General features: G+C 42.7%; 1 protein-coding gene across 1 annotated transcript in view; it reads left to right on the top strand.

Moving 5' to 3' along the window:
- Positions 1 to 143: 143 nt before the first annotated feature.
- The window catches only part of PELI2 (pellino E3 ubiquitin protein ligase family member 2), a 188,597-nt gene continuing 167,230 nt past the window's right edge, over positions 144 to 21,510 (top strand). Inside the window, exon 1 of the mRNA XM_066274213.1 lies at positions 144 to 520. Coding sequence (XP_066130310.1) covers positions 444 to 520 — 77 coding nt within the window. The 5' untranslated portion in view covers positions 144 to 443. The remainder of the gene's footprint in view (positions 521 to 21,510) is intronic.

Genomic DNA, 21,510 nt, shown 5'->3' with positions numbered 1-21,510 from the left:
CCGGGCTGCCGGCTAGCGGCGGGGGGCGGGGCGGCTCCCACCTGCCCGCGCGCCGCTGGGCGGCTCCACGCCCTGCCCCCGCCCCTCCCCCGCCCGCTCCCCGCCCCTCCCTCCTTCGCAGTTCTCTTCCTCCCTCCCGCGGGGCTCCGGCAGCGGCGGTGACGGCGCTCGGCGCGGGCAGGTCCCCCTGCTGCCTGGTCCCATTTGTTGCGTAGTCCGGCTCGGGGCGGCCGCTGCTCGCGGAGCTCTGAGGAGCCCGGCGGGGCAGCCGCTTAGCCACGACGGAGCAGCCTCGGGACTGGCCGCCCCGCGCCCCCTTCGCCGCCGTGCCCTTCCCCGGCGCGCTCACCCCCTTCTCGGGATGGGATTGTAACGGCGGCGCGGACTCGGCGGGGGTAGCGGCGGAGGCGGCGGCGGCGGCGGCGGCGGCCGAGCGGGGCTCCATGTTGTGCCCCGGCCAGGAGGAGCACTGCGCCCCCAATAAGGAGCCGGTGAAATACGGGGAGCTGGTGGTGTTGGGGTGAGTCCGGGCATCCCCGACCTCGGGCGGCTTGCGGGCGGGCAGTGAGCGCGCGGGGCCGGTTGGCCGCCGCGCTCCCGCATCCCGCATCCCGCATCCCGGAGCGGGGCCAGCGGGGTGGCTCGGGCGCTCTCTGGGGACCACAAGGCGCTGGAGACGGCGGGAGCGCCTCGTGAGCCTGGGACGACGGCCGCTGAGGCGGGAGCTGGGATGCGCTGTCCCCTCAGAGGTCGCGGCGGAGGAAGTGGAGGAGCGGGGTCGGCCCCCGGGAGGCGGCGGCGGGGACTGGGCGACCCCGCGCCCCGCGGGGCGCAGTGCGCGGGGACCGAGACCTTGGCAGTACGGTGGGGCAGGGGCTCGACTTCTAGCGCGCCGGGCCCCGGAGGGTCGGTGGGGCCGGGGCTGAGGCGACGCTGTCGCAGACGCTTCGCTGTGTCACAGAAGACCCCCTCCCACCCGATTTGGGGTGCTGAGAGGCCGGCGAGGGTCGAGGTGGGCCCGGGGCCCCGGAACTCCGAGCGGGGCCTCAGCGGCCAGGCCGCCTCGGGGGGCTGGGGAGCGGCGCGGTGGGCGTCCGCGGGCAATCCTTTGCATATTGTTATGGTGACCGCGGCTGGCAGCCGCAGCCCGCGGGCAGTGAACTGTCTGTGACCCGGACCAAGGCGCGGGCGGGCCCTGGGCTCTCCGCGCCGGGAGCGTCCGGAGGGGGCAGGGACGCGGCGGCTCGGGGCCGCATCCCTCTGACGCTCCACCCCGGGCCGCGGCCTCACAGACGTCCTCCAGCGGCGGGGTGCTCGCCAGCCTCGCCCGCCTCGGCTCCCTCTCCGCTGGTGAAAACCACATTTTGAAGATAGTAATTATCTACGATCGTTAAACGGCAGCAATTAGAGACTTCATCTACTTCCTGAGTTTCCTGGTGACATTTTTATTGTTTACCCTTAATAAACCGGGAGGGAAGCTCCCCCGGATTAAAGCGGGATAAAGTGGGCAGTGGAAAGGGAGCAGAATGGGGAGGGGAAAGCGCAGGAAACTCGGGACGAGGAGCAACTCGGGGTTTAGTGTGGGAGGAGAATGGATTATTTTCTTCCTTTGGATGTGTCACTCCCGGGAACCCGCGCGTTTGTCCTTCTCTGTTGAAAGACCTGTATTCAGAACATCATGGGTGCCGATAAGTAGGCTTAGCACCCATGTGAGAGGTTCTGGGTATGGAACAACTCAGGACTAGGGAAAAAAAGTGTTTTGATATCAAAACACTTGTTCAGTTATCAAAACTGAACACCTTGAAGTAAGTGCCGATTCAAAAGTAATTTTAGAGTGAAGAATTTTTCAGAGAAGCTTCCAGACACACTAGAGCTCAAAGTTGTCTAGTCCTCTTCACTTTGTTGCTACAGTAGTAAGTGCAATGTTATTGGAAATCTCAATGCCTCTTTTGGAAGCTGTGTGCAAATAAGCGTCTTAATCACCTGCGTCTAATTGCACTTAAAAAACAGATGTTAGGGTTCACTGGAAAGAGGGAGGGAAACGACAGGAAAAAAGCCAGAGGTTAGCTTGTCTTATGTAACCTCAGCACAACCTAATTTTGTGGGCTTTGGTTTTGTGTGGTTCACTTGAAACAATGTTTAACATGGTGAACCTGACAAGAAAGATTAACGTATGCCAGAGCTTTATTTCATTGTTTCCTTTTGAGGAAGTCGTTGTAGAGATGTTTCAGAAAAGCAGTGAGAGGGCTCGGAGAGATTTTATGTTCATAGCTGAAAGTGCAGGGCATTTCAAAGCCCTGAAAAGGATTTATACCTTGAATTGTCCTGGTGTCATAGGCTTACTCTAAAGTAGGCTATGTAAATGCATGGCCAATTGCATGTGCCCTGTCCTTTGCTAATGCTTTCCCTGGAGACCCTGAGTATGACATAGTTGGCACTTTCCAGACACTCAGCAGTTATTCGTGCACCTACTACGTGCCAGCATCTGTAGGATCAGCAGTGAACAAGGAGCTTTCATTATAGTGTGGTGTGGCAGGCATAAACAGAAAGAAACATGTAAACAAATGAATAATAAATGACAATTTCAGGTGTTGCCAAGTGCTCAACAGAAGTGGGTTAACTTAGGGAATGTCTGCTCTGGGCAAGTATTGAATTCTTTAGCTAGGAGGTCAGGGCAGGTCTCTCTCTGAGGAAGTGAAATGTGAGTTGAAGCCAGACTGTTAAGAAGATGCTAGTCTGGTTTTAGAATACTTGAGGAGAATTTTGGTCTTTTTTTGAGAGTAGGTTTTTAACTCGTTAGCAATATTGAATACATTGAAGAATGCTGGGGTAATAGTGAGAAGGTAGGTAGACTGTATAAAGACCCATAAGTCATAGTCTACCCTTAGAACTTGAGACAGTGCCCTACCTCTTAAAACAATAACAAATAGAAATTAATATAAACTTGGCATGCTTTATCATCCAGGACATAAATATTGGTAAATAGATAATTTCTAGTAGAATTTCTTATTGATAAAATTAATCTAGAGATCTAAAAATGCTGAAATTAATAGAGCTGTGCTTATAAAGTACAGTACTTTCTCTTTTTGAAATCTGTGTGACTGTAGGAACTGTATAAGTTCTTATAGAAATACTTCTGCATCTTTTTATGTGTTGTACAATATTAAGGGAATTTTAGATAGTTAGGACTTTAGTAGGTTCTTCAGTTGGTTGGCAGGAGGAGGATTTTAATTTTTTTCATGATTCCAACCAGTGAATGTATCATAGCTGCAACTCTTTGTTGAGCCCATGGTGTAATTGAAGGTGGAGAAAATGATTGGTATGTCAGGTCTTTTTGCCATTTATTTTAAACCTGGCTGGCTACACTGTTAAAGTTGGAGAAGTATATCAGGATTTGAGAGGCAATTTACTGTAGGGGGAAGAACATGAAGGTGCAGTTAGGAGACCTGGATTTTATTTCTGCTTTCTTATAGGCTGGCTTTAAGATTTAGCCTTAGTCCCTTTACTGTCTCTGGGGTTTCTTTTTAGCATTAATGAAACATGATTGGATTAGGTAGTCATCAGGGCCTTCCTGGCCTGTACCCTGAAAAGTGGAAAATGTATAATTAACATATTCTAGGTAATATAGCTTGTGTTGATTTTGTACATTCTTGAGCTGATAGTGCTAAAATTTGAATGGGAACTTTGTTTAAATAGCAGAAAAGACTAGTACTGTCATTGCTTTTTATGAAGTAGATATGTGCAAAATAGGCTTTTTTTTTTTAAGTTGTAGGAGTGTACATATATTTGGCTCATTGGTGTTATGTTGTACATGAGAGCATCTAAATTTGTTCCAAGTTTAAGAAAGGCAATGATGTTTTAAAATTAAGGCAAGTAGGTTGAAATAGCTAACATGAGGAAGAGATAATATGATAGAATTATGGAACTGGAAGGAACCTAAGAAGTCATGGCACATGTTCAGTCCTTTTTAGTGATGGTGAAACTGAGGCCCCAGAAAGGAAGTTTTTTTATTTCAAGTTCGTAGCTGGTGAGCTGGACACTACATACTGGTTCCCCACTTCAATGCTGTCAGTTCCTCAAAGCTTTAGTTTGTTTTTCTTTTCTTTTTTTTTGTCAATTGCATGAAGGGAACAGAATCCCTTTCTGGATTTAATTTGAAGCACGCAGTTCTCTTACTGACTGATGACCTATAATCGTTTTTGGGAAAACTTTACTTAAGCACTCTTAGTTTCCCTAACCTCATGGTTGAATGGATAGTCTATTTTGCAAGGCTTTACTTTTCATTTGATGTTTCACAAATGTATTTTGTATTGGTTCTTTCAACCAAGGATGTTTTTAACCTAGGGACCACAAATGCAATCCAGGGGGAGTCCTTGAATTCGAATGGGGAAAATTGCATCTGTTTTCACTCTAACTTAGACTGAAATTTAGCATTTCACTCTTATGAGAATAGACAACAAACAGACTTGCTGCTAGATTTGTTATTTATTGCATTAATACAGACTACATGTACTATTGTATAACAATTTAAAACTATCACGATAACTAAGTATGATTGACTTCACTCATAATCCTTTGCATTTTACTTTAAGCACTTAAAAACATTTTTCTTAGAAGGGCTCAGCAGGCTTTACCAGACTGCCAGTGGGATTCTTGGGACAAAAAAGAGTTAAAAACCTCTACAAATGAAGGCTTATAAACATGACTGACAATGAAATATTTTAGTGGAAACTGACCTAGGTTTCATAAAGGTCAGGAGTGCTTTTTTCCTTTGGATCGGGCAGCATGCTATCCTGTAAGATGAAGAGGACTTGCTGAAGAGTTTATGGTCTGTACTTTTTTAAACAAGCAGCTCATGATTTCTAGATGCTGTTTTTATTTTAACCTTGGCACTTTGCCTTGACTCCCCCTCCCCTTGGTAGTTATAAGAAACCTTAAAATATACTCTAATACTTTCCCTTTTCTCATCTCTTCTTTAATTTTGGCCAAAAGACATCAAACACTAGTATCCTTTATTGACCAAAAGGTCTTTGAATTTCTTTCTTTCTTTCTTTCTTTCTTTCTTTCTTTCTTTCTTTCTTTCTTTCTTTCTAATAAAAACAATCTTTACTGTCACTCAGTGTCACTTGGCGTGTGGGGTGATCTGAAGAGCTCAGATCTGTTGGTGTGGATGGAGTGTCTAATTCTGTAGGCTATTAAGGGTCATGATGTTACTGGCTTTGGGTTGCTATATATTCCTTTACTAACTTTAGCCTTGATTGGGATATGTGGCTGTCTGTATGGTTTCTTGTCTGGCTTGCTCACATTTATTTGTTTCTCTCTTTAACACACCAAGACTGAAACATTCATTAGGACTTTTCATTTTTGGTTATATTTCATCATGTGATCAATATTTTGGGATGTTTTATGTAAACAAAAAGAAAACCAGGTTGATTCAGGTCCCAACAACTTTACCAAACATGTTTTGTGCACAAAGTAAAGCACATACACAGAAAACATAAAAAAACAAAACAAAACCCAAAACATACTAGTTGCTATATTTGAGGGAGATTAATATTGTCACATTGAGGCAGTGGTTTTGCATCTACTGTGTGGGGATCAGCAGTGGCCTCCCTAAAGTAAGAATACAGGGGCCCTGCTCGGTTGGCTTAGTGGATTGTCGGTCCGGTGTGTAGACATCCTGGGTTCAATTCCTGTTAGGGCACACAAGAGAAGCGACCATCTGCTTCTCTCCCCCTTCCTCTTTTCCTTCCCTTTCTCTTCCCCCCTAGCAGCTTCAGCCAGTGGCTCAATTGGTCCAAGCATCAGCCTCAGGTGCTGAGGGATAGCTAGGTCAATTGGAGCATTGGCCCCAGACAGGGGTTGCCAAGTGTGGATCCCAGTGTGGGTGCATGCAGGAGTCTATTTCTCTATCTCCTCTCCTTTCACTTAAGAAAGAAAGAAAGAGAGAGAGAGAGAGAGAAAGGAAGGAAGGAAGGAAAGAGAAGAGAAGAGAAGAGAAGAGAAGAGAAGAGAAGAGAAGAGAAGAGAAGAGAAGAGAAGAGAAGAGAATATGCGGCTGTAGGTTAGCTTTTGAATGGAGACCACAGCAACTTTGTGGACTTCATTGGTACGGGATAAAAAGGTATTTTTAACTTCTTTCAGCTAAATTAAAGGTTTCTCCTGGGTTGTGCAGAATGTTTTATAAAAGAAAAGATGAGGGGCCTTAGCCAGCTGGCTCAGCGGTAGAGTGTTGACCTGGCGTGTGGAAGTCCCAGGTTCGATTCCGGGTCAGGGCACACAGGAGAAATGCTCATCTGCTTCTCCATCCTTCCCTCTCTCCTTCTTTTCTACCTCTCTCTTCCCATCCCACAGCCAGGGCTCCACTGGAACAAAGTTGGCCTGGGCACTGAGGATGGCTCCATGGCCTCCACCTCAGGCGCTAGAATGTCTCCAGCCCCAGCGGAGCAACGCCCCAGATGGGCAGAGCACTGCCCCCTGGTGGGCATGCCGGGTGGATCCCAGTCAGGCACGTGAGGAAGTCTGTCTGAGAGCCTTCCCACTTTTAACTTTGGAAAAATACAAAAAAGAAAAAAAAAAGAAGAAAAGTGAGGGTAAGAATGATTCCGTTATTAGTTCTTACTGGACTTATTGTCACCTTTATTTTTTGGAAAATAAAATAATGAGAGGAGAAAGTGCTTTGTATTTCTTAGTTTTATCTAAATCAGCTATTTTCAACCATTGTCTCACCTACCTCATACGTGATGATCAATTTTGAGGTACGTGGTCAGTAATTTATGACAAGTAATAAAGTGTAGATCTTTCAAATGATTCAGAGATGTCCCTTTAATGTCATTTTTTACCTACTTGCATTCTGATATGTTTTCTCAAGTGGGAGAGAAAGGGGTAGAATTACATTAGGCAAGTGTAATGCCGGTGACTGGGGCCAGGCAGGTTCACATTGGATTTGGGCAGGTGGTAAGAGGAACTGTGGAGCCAGAAAGTGGTGGGCCATTCCATTCAATAGATTCTTGCAACATTGGACAAGCAAACAGGCAGGGGAAAACTGTTTCTCAAGGCAGCAGATGAATGAACAGCAGAAGGGCCCCCCACAGTGGTGGTCAAGCAATCCACAGTCTGCCCTGAGAGCAAGCACCTATTACTTTATATAGGCTATATACATGTGGCTCTGCCACATGCTCATGCACTAATCATGCAAAGTGCAAGCAAGCAAGCCTAAGATAGCTGTTTTCCCAACAGCAAGCCAGGAATTTATTCATTTAATAACTATTTATTGGGCATCTACTCATTCACACATGGAAAATATGGCTAGACAAGGCAGACACATTCCCTACCATTATGAAATGCTATCTTATTATTGTTACATGCCCTTAGTGAACAGTGATTATTGATATACAGTTTATTTCTTCCGCAAATATTTGAGCATCTACATGTTGTAATCAGATGCAGTGGTGAGCAAGGTGGAGCTGGTCCTTTTCTGTGGAGCCCATAGTTCATGTAGGGAGATAGAAAGCAATTTAGAGTGTAAGCTGTGATGGGGGACACATGAACAGGGTCATCTAACCCTGTGCCAGGATGAGAAGAGGATGGCCTGTGGAGTTGAGAAGTATAGAGTGCTCTACCTTTTACTATGACCCAGAGGTGAGTTCTCTGAACACTCCTCAGAGGACCACAGAAGAAATGATTGAATGAAATAATGAGAGAGATGAGAATGGAGGGGGAAGATCATAAAGGGCTTATGAGTTATTGGAAGGATTTTGGATTTTATTCTGAGAGAATGGAGATTGTAGCTGGTTTTCAGCTCTGAACCTGGAGTCAGGAAAGCAAAGAGGGATGCAGCAGGAAGTAGGGGGAGAAGCTGAGGCTTGGACCCCAACACAGGCAAAGAGGGAAAGGCATGTGAGCCCGCAGGTAGTTGTCCCGGTTCTAGTTTCTGGTTCTGGTCCCTCATGAGACTTTGTTGCATCCCCTACTCAGAGTTCTGTGTGATTGGCCATTCGTTCATTCAGTACTGCCCTAGGCACTGGGCCTCAAACATCAGCCAATGAAACCGACTATGACCCTGCCTGCACGGAGAGTGGCAGTTGAGCCAGCAAACTGGTAGATGAAACATTTAATATCAGAAAGTACTATGAGGAAATAAAGCAGGTTAAGGGGGAAGAAGGTGATTGGGTGGGCAGATGTAGGGCCTAGTGGGGTAAAGTGCTAGGAATAAGGTCGTGGGGGGCCTTGTAGACAGAATAAGAAAAGCTTTTCAGAAAAAATAGTCCTGTGTCCTCTGACAGTGCCCACCTTTTTCAATTTTTCATTTTTTTCTGTTGAAACCACCCTGTGTGGGTTCAGCTCCTGCAGCCAAAGGATTCTGAGTTTTCCATTACTTAAGGAAGCAGAATATATACTCAATTTAGTAAAAGGGAAATAGAAGTATGAACAAATATAAGGACGTGTATTTAACATCCCTAGACACAAACAGGGTTCAGTCTGCTGTGCTGCTCGCCACGTGCCCAGAGTAGGAATTGCATTCCACTGGAGTCCGCTGAAACTATCCAGGCTTTCCTGTGAAGTTTGCCCTTTGACAGCCGGGACCTTGACTGCCCCTCCCCCTTAAAGTGTGGGGCATACCTTTTCAGGTGTACTCACCGAGTGTCTTGAGGGAATGGATTTCTGTGGCGTACCCCAGCACCATGCTGGGCACCGAGGTATCTCTGGGGCTCAGTGAATGTTTCAGTTTGAGAGGAACGAGGGTTCTTTAACACAGCTGCAGCTTTCTAAACAATCCTCCCAACCTTAAGGGCCCAAGTTAAAGGTTCCCTGCAATACTAACCATCTACTTTACTGACATCAGATACTCCAGTTTCAACCTTTGTTTTTCTTTTTGTCAGTCACCTAACAGTCATTTTGTCACCTACAGAAAGTTCTGCCTTAAAGGAAGCAGGCCATCTGTTCTGATTCCACCAGCTGCTCTGAGCTGCATTGCAGTGCACCATGGTGGCGTTGAAAGGCTGTGGTCATTAGTGCCTGTTAATGATGGCTAGAAATACTATGGAATATAAGCCTCTTGGATGACAGGCCTAATAAATACGCATCAGGGGTATTTGCAGTAGCAGGTTTTAAGACTATTGCAAGTCATTCTCTATTGAGGTTTTATTTCTAGTCATTCACACAATGCTTCTCACTCTCAAACACTTAACTCTGTTCCCTGCTTTTCTGCTGGTACAGAATCTGTTTTCAGGATAAGAATTAATTCAAGCTTTGTACTTCCATTCTAATTAATGCTAGTTTAACAGAATCCAACCAAAGCAGGCAGTTGTGTGTTTGGCTTCTAAGGCTTTTGGTATAGAACTGTTGTTTCCTGTTTTCAAGCGCCTCCGAGGAGCCTCAGAAGTCCCTCCTCCTTTCCTCTCCATACCTAGCCTTCTTGTGCTTCCTGCTGCGCAGTTAAAGAACATGGAACTTGTGATGGGTGAGCAATTAGGGTTTTCTGGAGCACTTGATTGATTTATTGATTGATTGGTTACCTTGAGGAAAGATTCTTTCTGTACAAGGATTATAGACACAAAGGAGTATGCTTCAGAGCAGATCCCAGAAAATTAAGCAGACTGGATCTTTACTCTGTAGTACATGAGATTACCTTATAGTTTGGGTGCTTTTGCTATTTCATGCTCTTGGATATAATGCAGAACAGAATCACTGTTTTTCCTTGATCTGTTTGTCAGTAGTTTATGCTTCTCAACATAGTAGTTTTTCACATACTTGAACTATTTTCACTTAAGTTTCAGTTGTTTGACCCTTGAAACCATTTTAAATCCTTTTTTCCCCATTGATTTGAGAGAGGGGGGGGAGGAGGAAGCAGGGATGGGGGGAGAGAGAGAGAGGGAGAGAGAAAGAGAAAGGGGGGGAGAGGGAGAGAAGTATCAACTCATTCTACTTAGTTGTTCCACTTATTTACACATTCATTGGTTGCTTCTCATTTGTGCCCTGACTGGGAATTGAACCAGTGATCTCGGCTGGCCAGGAGGATGCTTTGTCAACTGAGCCACCCTGCCAGGGCTTTAAATTCTTATAATGAAAGGATTGTACCTAATGGCCACGTTACTGAGGTTGACATTACCCAACTTTCTCAGTTAGTCTTGTACCTAGTTGGAGATCAGATAAGAGAACTCGGGGTTTAGACTGTATCCCATGTTATATTCCCTGTTGTCTTCAAATGTGGCTAGCATTAGCTCCTTGTATATGTGTGCTAGACCTCCCAAAAGAAGGTGAATCCCCTCCTCTTGAATATGGGTTAGTTTTGTGATTTGCTTTGACCCATCTGTATAAAGGAAGTGAAACTTTGTGACATTTGGATGTTGCTTAACGGGTGTTGTAGCCACTGTTTTTGTCCTCTGTATTACGTAGTTTGCTACAACTGCCATAACACAATACCACAGACCAGGTGACTAAAGGAACAGAAATGAATATTCTTCCAGTTTTGGAGGCTGAAAGTCCAAGATCAAGGTATCAACAGGTTTATTTTCTCCTGAGGCCTCTCTGCGTGGATTGCAGGTGGCTGTCTCTTCTGTTCTCACATGGTTTTTTCTCTATATGTGCTCATCCCTGGTAGCTCTTTTTTTTTTTTTCTTATTAGGGTACTAGTCATATTAGATTAGGGCTCACCCAGAGGACCTAATTTAACTTTAATTACCTCTTTAAAAGCTCTAGCTCCAAATATATTCACATTCAGAGGTGTACTGAGGGGTTAGGACTTCAACATATAAATTCAGGTCATAACACACTTTTATTTTGTTGTAGTTTTTAAATTAAAAATTTTAATTCTGTTAACATGGATTCAAGTGTTCCACTCAATATAACACCCCCAACCCCCAAATACATGCCCCTCATTACACCCCCTTTGTCCCCCCTCCTCCAACTTCGCTCCGCCCTTTCCCTCTGGGACTTGCTGTCTTGTTACCTGTATCTGTGTGTTATATATGTATAATTTGGCCAATCCCTTCACCTTCTCTGATCCTGTTCCCTCATCTTGCTTTCCTCAGACAGCTGTCCCTCTGCTCCCTGTGACCCCACCTCTGCCTCTGTTCCATTCCTCAGTTCACTATGTTCATTAGATTACACTATATAAGTGAGAACATATGATATTTGTCTTTCTCTGCCTGGCTTATTTCATTTAGCATAATAATCTCTAGGTCCATCCATGCCATCACAAAAGGTAAGATTTCCTTTTGTGTAGTATTCCATTGTGTATATGTACCATAGCTTTTTTATCCACTCGTCCGCTGTTGGACACTTGGGCTGTTTCCAGATTTTGGCTATTGTAAACAATGCTGCAGATAAACATGGGGATACATACCTTCTTTTGAACTAGTGTTTTGGGATTCTTAGGATATATTCCTAAAAGTGGGATAACTAGGTCAAAAGGCAGTTCCATTTTTAATTTTTTGAGGAAAGGCCATTCTGTTTTCCACAGTGGCTGCACAAGTTTGCATTCTCGCCAGTGGTGCAGGAGGGTTCTCTTTTCAGAACACCCTGTTAGAAAGCAGTTGCCATAAAAAATCTCTGACTATCCTGCTGGAGAGAGTGACTTTGGTGGGTGAGAAATTACAAAGGCAGAAGAGACTGGGCCAACCACCTGCCAGTCTAGCTGATGCAGCAGGCTTGTGAGTGAAGACATCTTGGATCCTTGGGCCCATCAGCTGCACAGTCCATTCCACATGCAGCAGAGATGAAACATTTCTATCAAGCTCTGACAAATGAAAAGAATTGTGAGTGCCAGTTGTTTTAAGCCACTGTGTTTTGATGGTTTATTATACAGCAATAGACAACCTAGATACCAGAGCACTTCAACAGCATGTTGTTCAGCTGTTAGAGCAGACAGACTGATACAAATAATTCACTAAGTTTTTGTTGAGTTGTTTTCTGTTTCTTTTAGATTATTGATTATTTTAATAAGCACAATTTTGGTCTTTTTGATGATTCCAAATATTAAGTACTATAGGGTCTGAAAATCTTAGCTAATTAAAGTATTTGTGGAATAACTTTATCATGTGTGTCATCTGCGAGTCTCTTTGCATTTGTTAATCTCTATAATCAATATTATCTCATAAAATTCATTGAGAGCATGGCAGTTGAAGAATGGCCTACCTTAACTAAGAACTGTGCTTCTGGTAAACTCAAACATAAGCAGCTTTAACCCAGGACAGATAAATCATGACATAGATTTTCAGGCCTTTAAAGGCCACCTGACATGAAATAATACAACTAATAGATTTGAGTATGGGAGGTCAGCTATACCAGCATCTTGTGGGTTTAGGGTAGTGAATGGGCCAGAATAATGTTTTAACAGTGCAGTTGGGTGGTGAAATGACAGGATGAAAAGATCGCTTGCATCAGTTATTCCATATGAAGCAGGCAAAGTTTCAGCTTTCTGAGATGAGTTAAATAATTCTTAGGACAAATCTTATTTGACACAGACCCAAAAGGGTCTGTGTTTTCTCTGACGTTTATTTCTCCCTACCTTTGTCTCCCTTCCTCTGCTATGAGACAGTGGCTCATGCTGGCTCTCACCCTCCCCTGAGATGGTGATGGTGAGATAAAGTCATCATTTTATCACTCAGTAATGTGTTTTGGAAACTTATACTGGAATCTATGAGTGTTTTGGGGTTGAACCCCACCCAGCAGAGCAATCAAGAGTCAAAGAACCTTTATGCTCTTAGCCAACTGTCCTCTGGAGCCTTGCATTCCCTAAAACCCAAGTAATGGTGTCCCGTATGCATTGTCCATCAACAAAGAGGATCTGCAGTGCCATGGTCTTCCTTCCCAGCCTCTGAGGAGTCTGTGTGCAAACCATCCATGAATCATCCTTGGGGAGGAATAACTGGGTGCTCCTCCTCCAGGCTGTTATTGCATCCCAGGGTCTTTCTTGGCTGTCTCTGGCTCAGCTGTGCTAGCAGCAAATGTATGAGGACAGGTGGGACTGTATTGCTTATAGACCAGCGCCTCCAGTGGTGTATTGATCCTCTTACCAGTAGAGCAGAACAGATTTACTATATTCTTGCGATGTTTGCAGTAGGTATGGGGTCTCTGATCACTGTCCTGTTTGCCCATTGCTCCCATGTCAGCCTCTGCCTCACCATCAGGGCTCTCTTCCTTTTGAATTGAAGTGCAGGTCTCTGGTCAGAAGCCTACAGTTTAAAATCATCATTAAAGAGGGAGCATTGGGATCTGAGCGATCTCTATCTCTTTTCTTGCAAGATTAAGAAAATTCTGACTAGGCTCTTGCTTCTTAGTGGCCTGCTTCTTTCTCTCTTTGGAGGTGCACAGAGATGATATGAGTATGCTGTACTGAGTGCTTACGTCCAGCCAGGGCCTCTACAGAGTGTTGCTCATGTTTGGCCTCCTCATGTATTGATACAGGGAGGTAGTACCTTCACTCATGCATGGCTGTTGAGAAACTTGTCCAGGATTGCTCTGATTTGAACCCAGGCCTTTCTGACTTTGTCATCCTCGTCCATAAATCCTGCCTCTACTGTGTGTGTGGCTTTGCACCTTTAACCAAATCCTTTTTATACTGGTAATCTTATTAAACACAGTGACAAACCTTTACTCATTTAATAAAGTTACCATAAGGTTAATTTTTTTGAAATGTTTGAAGCTTATGTGAACTTTTTGGGGGAGTTGCCTACATATGTACTTTACCCATTTATGTCTTATGTTCCTAGTGTATTTTCAAAAAAAAAAAAATCAAATATATTGTATTTTAAAAAATCAAATATATGATCTCCAGGGAATAAAAATATGAAGTCTCTTCATATCTGCCTTCTTATTTACCTGAATATGTATTACAGTTAACTTAATGCTTCAAGGAAAACCTGCTTTTATAATCCAAAATTATTCAAAGTTTATTTCTCTGATTTAGAAGCCATTCATTGAGGCAGTCTTCCTGAAGAACTGCTTTCTAATCTCATTAGTTATGGCATGCACTCCTGACATCTTTCTTTTTTCATTTGCTATTGTTGGTGATGACTTAGGCTCGCACTTGTTTTTCTTTTATAGCTTGGAAAAGGGGCTTCAAGCACTATCTTCTCAAGTAAAGTCTGTCTTCGCCTGGATAGTAATGTCACTGAATGTTAATTTTTTTTCCTTTCCTGTCTCTTGATCTTCCTGTTAGTATTGATTAAGGGGGAAAAAAACCTTAACAGCTCCTCTTCATCTTCTCACTAACAGAATTTAATACAACTTGTGCTGGCAGCGGCACTAGTTCAGCTAATATGAAAAGCATAGGCCAGGAAAAGTGCCTTTTGTTTGTTTATTCTAAGTGTTAACTTAGACCGGCTGCCAACTTTAGGGCTTTGATGGAACTATTGACTTAGACCCTTCTGGAAGCTGGTGTAGCTTCATGCTGTACAGTTTCAACCTTCCTGTGAAGGCAGTTCAGCCTTTTTGGATACGGATGTAGTAAGGCACATAGGACCCAGACTTTCTGAAAAAAAAATTTTAATAAACAGCTGTCCTAAGATATCAGATGGCAGAATACCAAAGGACAAATACAGCATCTTGATAAGCAATATTAGATGTTATATGGAGAAAAAGCGGAGACTTGGAAGTGCTGCAGGGAAGTAATTCAATCAGGAGGTTCTGATAATGTAATAAACTACCCAAGGGTGAAACTCGAGTGGTTTACACACGCTAGAATGCCCTTCAATTGAATTATTGTCTTATAATGATTGTCCACCCAAGTACTACTGTTTTAAATATTTTAAAAAACATAACAGCTCACCTTTTCCCCAGGTGGGAGAGAAAAGACACAAATCTTCATCACCTTATTAATCTGTGTGCCCATCTTCCTCTGTCCCCCTCCCATGACATTCAAAGCTCATGTTTTGGGTTTATTAGATGGAAATTCTGTTCTGGATAATTAAGCATATAGAATCTTTGTTGTAGAAGAAATCAAACTGCTCCTCGATTGTGCTGAGTTTGGTTTAGCCACGGTGGCAAGTCTGTAGGCTTCTTTAACTCAGAGGGGCCCTCCCCGCCACCGCAATCCTAACCGGAAAGAGAACATGGTTCTCCTATTTACCTGTTCTTCAGGAGCAGCTGGGTGGCAGTGCTTCTCCTTTCGTAGGTAATGAGGGGGTCCGAGCAGAGGCCCTTTCCTCTTGCTGTATTCTCCTGGCTCCTGGACAGTTTACTAACTGTAGGAGTCAGTAAGAACTTGGGGTCCCTTGTATGGTGTGAGAGGCTTGTAAGAGGGCCCAAGCCCCGCCATGTACTAGTTGCTCCACTTTAACTGGCATCAGAGGATGTGATATCATTCCCATTGGTGAAACGGGGAAGGAAAGATGCCTGGAGATTTGAGTGACTCCTATGAGCCTGCACAGTTGTTAGTAAAAAATTTTCAAATTTAGAAATTTGAATCCAGGTCTTGGGTTTAAAACTTAGGCATATTCTACTTCTTAAAGCCTATAAATCTTATATCACTGTAATGGCTTTTGATAGCTACCTGGAAGATGTAATTTTTAGTGTTTGGCTTTAGGTTCTGAAGTTGTGTTTATAACAATAGAAATACTAGCCTGACCTGTGGTGGTTCAGTGCATAAAGCATCGACCTGGAACACTGAGGTCGCTGGTTCGAAACCCTAGGCTTGCCTGGTCAAAGCACATGTGGGAGTTGATGTTTTCTTCTCCTCCCCGCCCCTCCCTTCCCCTCCCCCCCCCCTCTTCTCCTCTCTCTCTCAAATGAATAATAATAATAATAATAATAATAAAAAGAAGAATATAAATGCTAGCAGTTTCCCTGCTAAGACTGTCTGGTATAATGTGGACAATGTTTAGCGGACAGCCCTATGGGGAGCCAACCCCTCCTTCTCACTGCTTGATGCCTTCGCCTGCTAATACTTCCCTTTATGTTCCTCTCCTTCAGGCCCACAGAAAAGGTCAGAGGATGCCTGCCCCTGTTTTTCCTGTAATCTCCATTCAGATCAAATGTGGACAATAGCACTTCACTCCCTCCGGAGAAGGGCTCTCTGTGGCTCCTTAAACTCAGTTGAAGTGAATTTTTTTCTGATCTAATTGTGTTGTTTTTTAAAAGCCACTTGAAGACATCATGTTAGTTACCATAAATCACATAGTCTTTGATGTGCTTGTGTAGTAATTTCACCCCCAGTTTCTCCTAGGGTTAAACCACTTTTAAGCTATGTGTCATAGGTTCTTGTAAGTTTTAGATGTTAGCACTAATCATTTAGCTTTCCTCCACTGACAAATTTGTAAATGGAATTTTTTTTAAGGCAAACCACTTACATTTAGCTAATACAAAATTAATTTAAAGAGCTGCATGCAAAAAGATGATATATAAAGGACATTAATGAAATTTGGAAGAAGGAAGACAAATCATCTACAATGTTAATATTATTTTTATTTTTTGCACATACACTGTTATTGTGTTTGTACAAAAAATATTTTACGTACTTCATTTCATACATAGCATATATCCTGCTTTTTAAAGTGTTAGCTAACTGACCTTCATTTTAAGACTTGGATTAGTGCTAGAAAAACATTTCAAGTACGCCAAAGATCATTTTTCTTTTTTTCTTTTTTTTTTTGTATTTTTCTGAAGCTGGAAACAGGGAGGCAGTCAGACAGACTCCTGCATGTGCCCGACCGGGATCCACCCGCACGCCCATCAGGGGGCGATGCTCTGCCCCTCTGGGGTGTCGCTCTATCTCGACCAGAGCCACTCTAGCGCCTGGGGCAGAGGCCACAGAGCCATCCCCAGCGCCTGGGCCATCTTTGCTCCAATGGGGCCTTGGCTGCGGGAGGGGAAGAGAGAGACAGAGAGGAAGGAGAGGGGGAGGGGTGGAGAAGCAGATGGGCACTTCTCCTGTGTGCCCTGGCCGGGAATCGAACCTGGGACTTCCGCACGCCAGGCCGACGCTCTACCACTGAGCCAACCGGCCAGGGCCAAGATCATTTTTCTTGATCAGAGCAGATATATTTTAATAGGTTATCTAACACAAATTCTGCTTTTTGGAGGTGGGGTGGGGTGAAGTATCAGGAACTGCCATGTGATTTCTAAAGTTGATATCTGTTCAAATAGGATGTATTAAAAGGAGAAATACAGGTTTATTATAGCCACTGTTAGGCATCTTTAAAAGATCTCTGAAAAACTAGGGTGTGTGTGAGGGCATGGCTTCTGAAAATAACTTTCTTAGGTATTTAGAGGAAAGAACACTTGGAAAGACACTAAATTCTAAACATGTCTCACTCAGTCAAGCCCAAGATAATTTACTTTCTTTCCCTTGGTCTTACCTCCTAGCCACCCATTACACCTGCATAGAACTTTCTTCCTCTTCTTCATCCTCTGTGCTTTTGCACCACAGTTCCTCTGCTCCATCCTGCTCACCTGCAAGGGTTTAGCTCAAGAGTCACTTCCAGTATGATGACCTTCCTGACTCTTCCTCCTTTTCCCTCTAGCTTGGAGCAATTGTTTCTAATGAGCTCTGTGCCTTATAAAATGTCCCTTTCTTAAGGAGCCCCTTCAGGCTAGTGCCAGGTTTCACTCACCTGCACTTTGTCTCAGCACCTTGTGTAGGTCAAGAATATCCAGTGAATGAAGTAATGCTACCCCAGAAATATAAGCATTTATATGGATGGCTTCTTACCCCATCCTCTGTTCCCTGCTCTGGTTTTAAAGAATGGATTATTAACTTTTAAATAGGGATTTAGTTCATTTATATTTCTTTGAAATTAGCTTCCTAAAAATGTTGTGTTCATGCCTTCCAAGTTGCAAGGTTCTTCAGCATAGGAATATGATGGGTGCTTATTGACAGTTGTCTGTTTGGCCTTGAAATGAAATGGTGGTGAATTTTTAATTTTCCTTTTAAACTTCAAGAAAGAGAAGGAGTTAAAGTGGATGAGTACAGGGAGGTGGTTGGAAGCTGACAGTATTTTCAGCTTTTAGCTTTAAATAATCTAAGTGTGTAGTATTAAAAATCACCATAGAAAATTTAGCAAATCCAAACATGTTTTGACAGTGATAAATCTTTATTTTTACTCAAAATTAGTTGCTCTGTTGTCTTATCTTTCCACTCTGAAGTCACAGATAAATATTCTTTCCATTATATTTTCCTGATGCTTATCACAGCTGGCTTTTGTGTTTGTGTGCTGGCTGGGTCTGTGCTTTTTCACTCTGCATCTTCTATTTTCCAAGTCCTTTTCTTTGATTTTTAGACAGCTTTGTGCTTATAATGTATATATGATGTTTGCTGTTTGGCCAGTTTCAATGTGTTCTTTCTTTATGTTCTTACAAACGTGCTTGTTTGTTGACTTTTCTTTTTCATCAGACCATGTTGAGTACAGCTTGTTACATATTTGAATCAGGACAGCTGGGGTGCTCTGGAAGCCAACTTGAGTTTATTTTCTTATTTCTTTTCTGAAAATCATTATCACAAGGAACCAGAGATCTTGCCATTAAACTCTTCCTTTTTCTAGAGAGCATGGTATACAATAGAGGAACACAAGCCATCTCCCTTCCCTGGTTTGCTTTATTCTGGCTCCCCCAGCCCAGTTTCCCACCCTGCCTTCAATTTGTAGAATTCGCCAATGAATGTTTGTCTCCTTTCTTTGTTCCCCCTCCAGTTCTTATAGGGACTAGAAGAGGTAATAAAATGTCTGAAATTCAGGCTATTCATGGAATTTATGACAAGTAAAAAGGGAAAGGTGATATTACAAAAATGATGTGCACGTTGGAGAGTGATGGGGTGGTATAAATTATTTTGAATAATTGTCCTTTGTGGTGTCTCTGCAACCCCAAAGCTATAGTCTAGTATCAAACCTACACAGATCTGGTTCTGTGAGCACATGTGCTGCTTCATGACCTGCCAACAAATAGAAATGGCCTGTCCTCAATGTGCGCACAAACATTTGGGAGGGAGCTGCAGTCCATTTGATTTGTGAATTGTGGTTTTGTAAAGTGGCTTGATGAATATGTTCATTTAGTTTTGATTGGATTATAATAAGACAGAGTCTTTGTTGAGTATTGGGATGATTATTTTTGCTTTGTAGATTTTCTTTTCCTGTGTATTTGGGCACCTGTTCTCAACAATAAAAAAATAATCCAGAAATTGAAGCTGTTTTCTCAAAATGAAATAATGTTCAGGGATGGTAGCCCAGAGATTTTGGTAAAATGTTGGTGGTTGATGAGTCAGTTTATTACTGAAGATCTATCTAAAGTAAGATTTCTCCAATAGCTGACATTTTTGGTTTTCTATTAATAATGGATTAGCTATATATGGTGACTATTATTGAATTAAAAACGGCCTTTATTTTTGTGATATAAAACATTCCAAATGCCATAACTCTTGTCTCTTTTACACTAGAATTGGGTAAAAAAGACTAATAATATGCTGCATTTTCTGCTTATTAAGAAAATTTAGCCAAGTGTTTAATAACCTCAGCTTTATATAATAAGGAATTCAGTTGATCAGAATATTTCAGTTGTGGCATGCTTATGGACTGTTGAAGTTTAGATTAATTGATGAGTAAGTAGAAATCTCTATAGAGGATTTTTTGAGATATAATTGACATATATACCATTGTATTAGTTTCAGTTGTATAACACAATGATTTGATACTTGTATGTATTGCAGAATGACCACCACAGTAAGTCTAGTTAACAACCATCATTGTATATAATAACTGCAGATGTTTTTTTCCTGTGGTGAAAACTTTTAAGATCTGTAGAGGATTATTTTAAAATACAGTTTATGGAGTCTACTTGAATCTTTCTTTGATGGTGAGGCTTGCCTTGTTGATCCTCTGAACATTAGTAATCATTGAATAACACTAAATTTAAAAGAATACTAGGATGTAAGGGGATCCTCAGAAAATCTTTTTTAAACATCTTATTTTTATAAATAAAAATTTAATGTTAAAAGGCAACTTAGTTCTCTGTAAAAGCAGATTGTAGGGAAGGTATGTATGTCTGTTGGTCGAGGGTTCTACTGGTTCACTTATGTTCTGTATATTTGGGTTTTTCAATATCCCCTCAGCAGTGTGGTGGAATGTTGTAGTCCACAGATTCTTTGGTCATGCCCAGAGGCTCTGGATTTAGGTAGTGTAGCAGCAAAATAAACATATTTGCTTCTGTGGAGCATATAATTTAGAAGCATCACTGTTAACTGCCACATTATATTTTTAATCTTTTAACTGGTGATTTCTCTTAATGCATTGGGCTGTTGAAAATGAGATTAAATGAGGGTTTCAGCTGGGAAGAATTGGTAGCAGAAAGCAAAGCTAGAGATTGTCATATGCGAGATATCATTCTCCAGGGCTGTTCATTTGGAGGGATGCCTTTATTTAAATAAGAATAAAAATAACAATTGACTCCTTCAGTCCACGGACCTTGGTAATTGTGACATTCTCTGATGTAATTTATTGAATGCCAAGTGTTTTTAATTGATGCATAAAGCATGGAGTTTATATGGGATGTCTGCCAGCGGTTTTACTTTAAAGTTGAATGTATGTCTTTCTTTTTTTCTCCTTCTCCATTCCTGTCTTCTCTTCCTCCTCCTCCTTTTCTTGTAGGTGTACACTCTGAGATCATTCCTTTTCAGGAAGATTTTGGCAGTTTGCCTTTGGCAACTTCCTGTAGGAGTTTCAGGTGGAGAAGAACCTGCCAGTGTAGAATTAGTCTGTTTTCCAGCTCCCCCTAAAAGCTGTTTCTCACCTTCTTGCCTTCTGAATAGAGGTGACTGTTCCTAGGGTAGGTGTCTGGTTTACAGACCTGGGAAGGTTTGGTTGGGTGTTAGCATAACAAAGTGAATTTTACCCATCCAGTAGAAACTTTGTTTTCGTTTGCTTACTGCACTAAAGGTGAGGGCATCAAGTTTACAGGAGGAGTCCAAGATAGAGTCTGTAACCTCATTCAAAAAGTGGTTTTGGTGGCATAGTGAATAAAGTGTCAGTCAACCTGGAATGCTGAGGTTGCTCCTCTCCCTCCTCTCTGTTTCTCACTCTTTCTCTCTCCCCCACCTCTAAGATGAATAAATAAAATCTTTTTTAAAAAGTGGTTTATGACTTCTCATTAACATAAGAATCCCAAAGTAACTTTTCCACCCTTGGGAGATGTCTAGTAAGATGATTTTATCAAGTGAAACTTGAGAATTTATTTTCGGCTATTGGAGTGGGTAATAGGAGAAAAAAAGGGCCTTTTGGGCCATGTTAACAGGTAATTGCTTTGTATCTGGATCAAAGTGGAGGAAAAGAATGAAACCCTAAGCTACCCAGAGTTTAGTGGGCCTCTAGATACGCTCTGTGGCCGGGACAGCACACTTTCACAGGTTTCCCCAGGTGGCATGGTTCCTTGTCACCTCCAGAGCGTTGCTGATTGGAGTATCTTAGGTTAGATTCTTCTGCAGAAGATTAGGCCATGCGTAGGTGGTTTTGTACAAGCTCTCCCTTTTTAGAATATTTAGGAATATAGTGTATGAAAAATGACTACTCTCATTAATGTGTGGTC

Source organism: Saccopteryx bilineata, chromosome 4, assembly GCF_036850765.1.
Source record: "Saccopteryx bilineata isolate mSacBil1 chromosome 4, mSacBil1_pri_phased_curated, whole genome shotgun sequence".
In the NCBI taxonomy this organism is placed as follows: Eukaryota; Metazoa; Chordata; class Mammalia; order Chiroptera; family Emballonuridae; genus Saccopteryx; species Saccopteryx bilineata.
The sequence above is the reverse complement of the archived record's forward strand: the minus strand, read 5'-3'. Positions and strand labels throughout refer to the sequence as shown.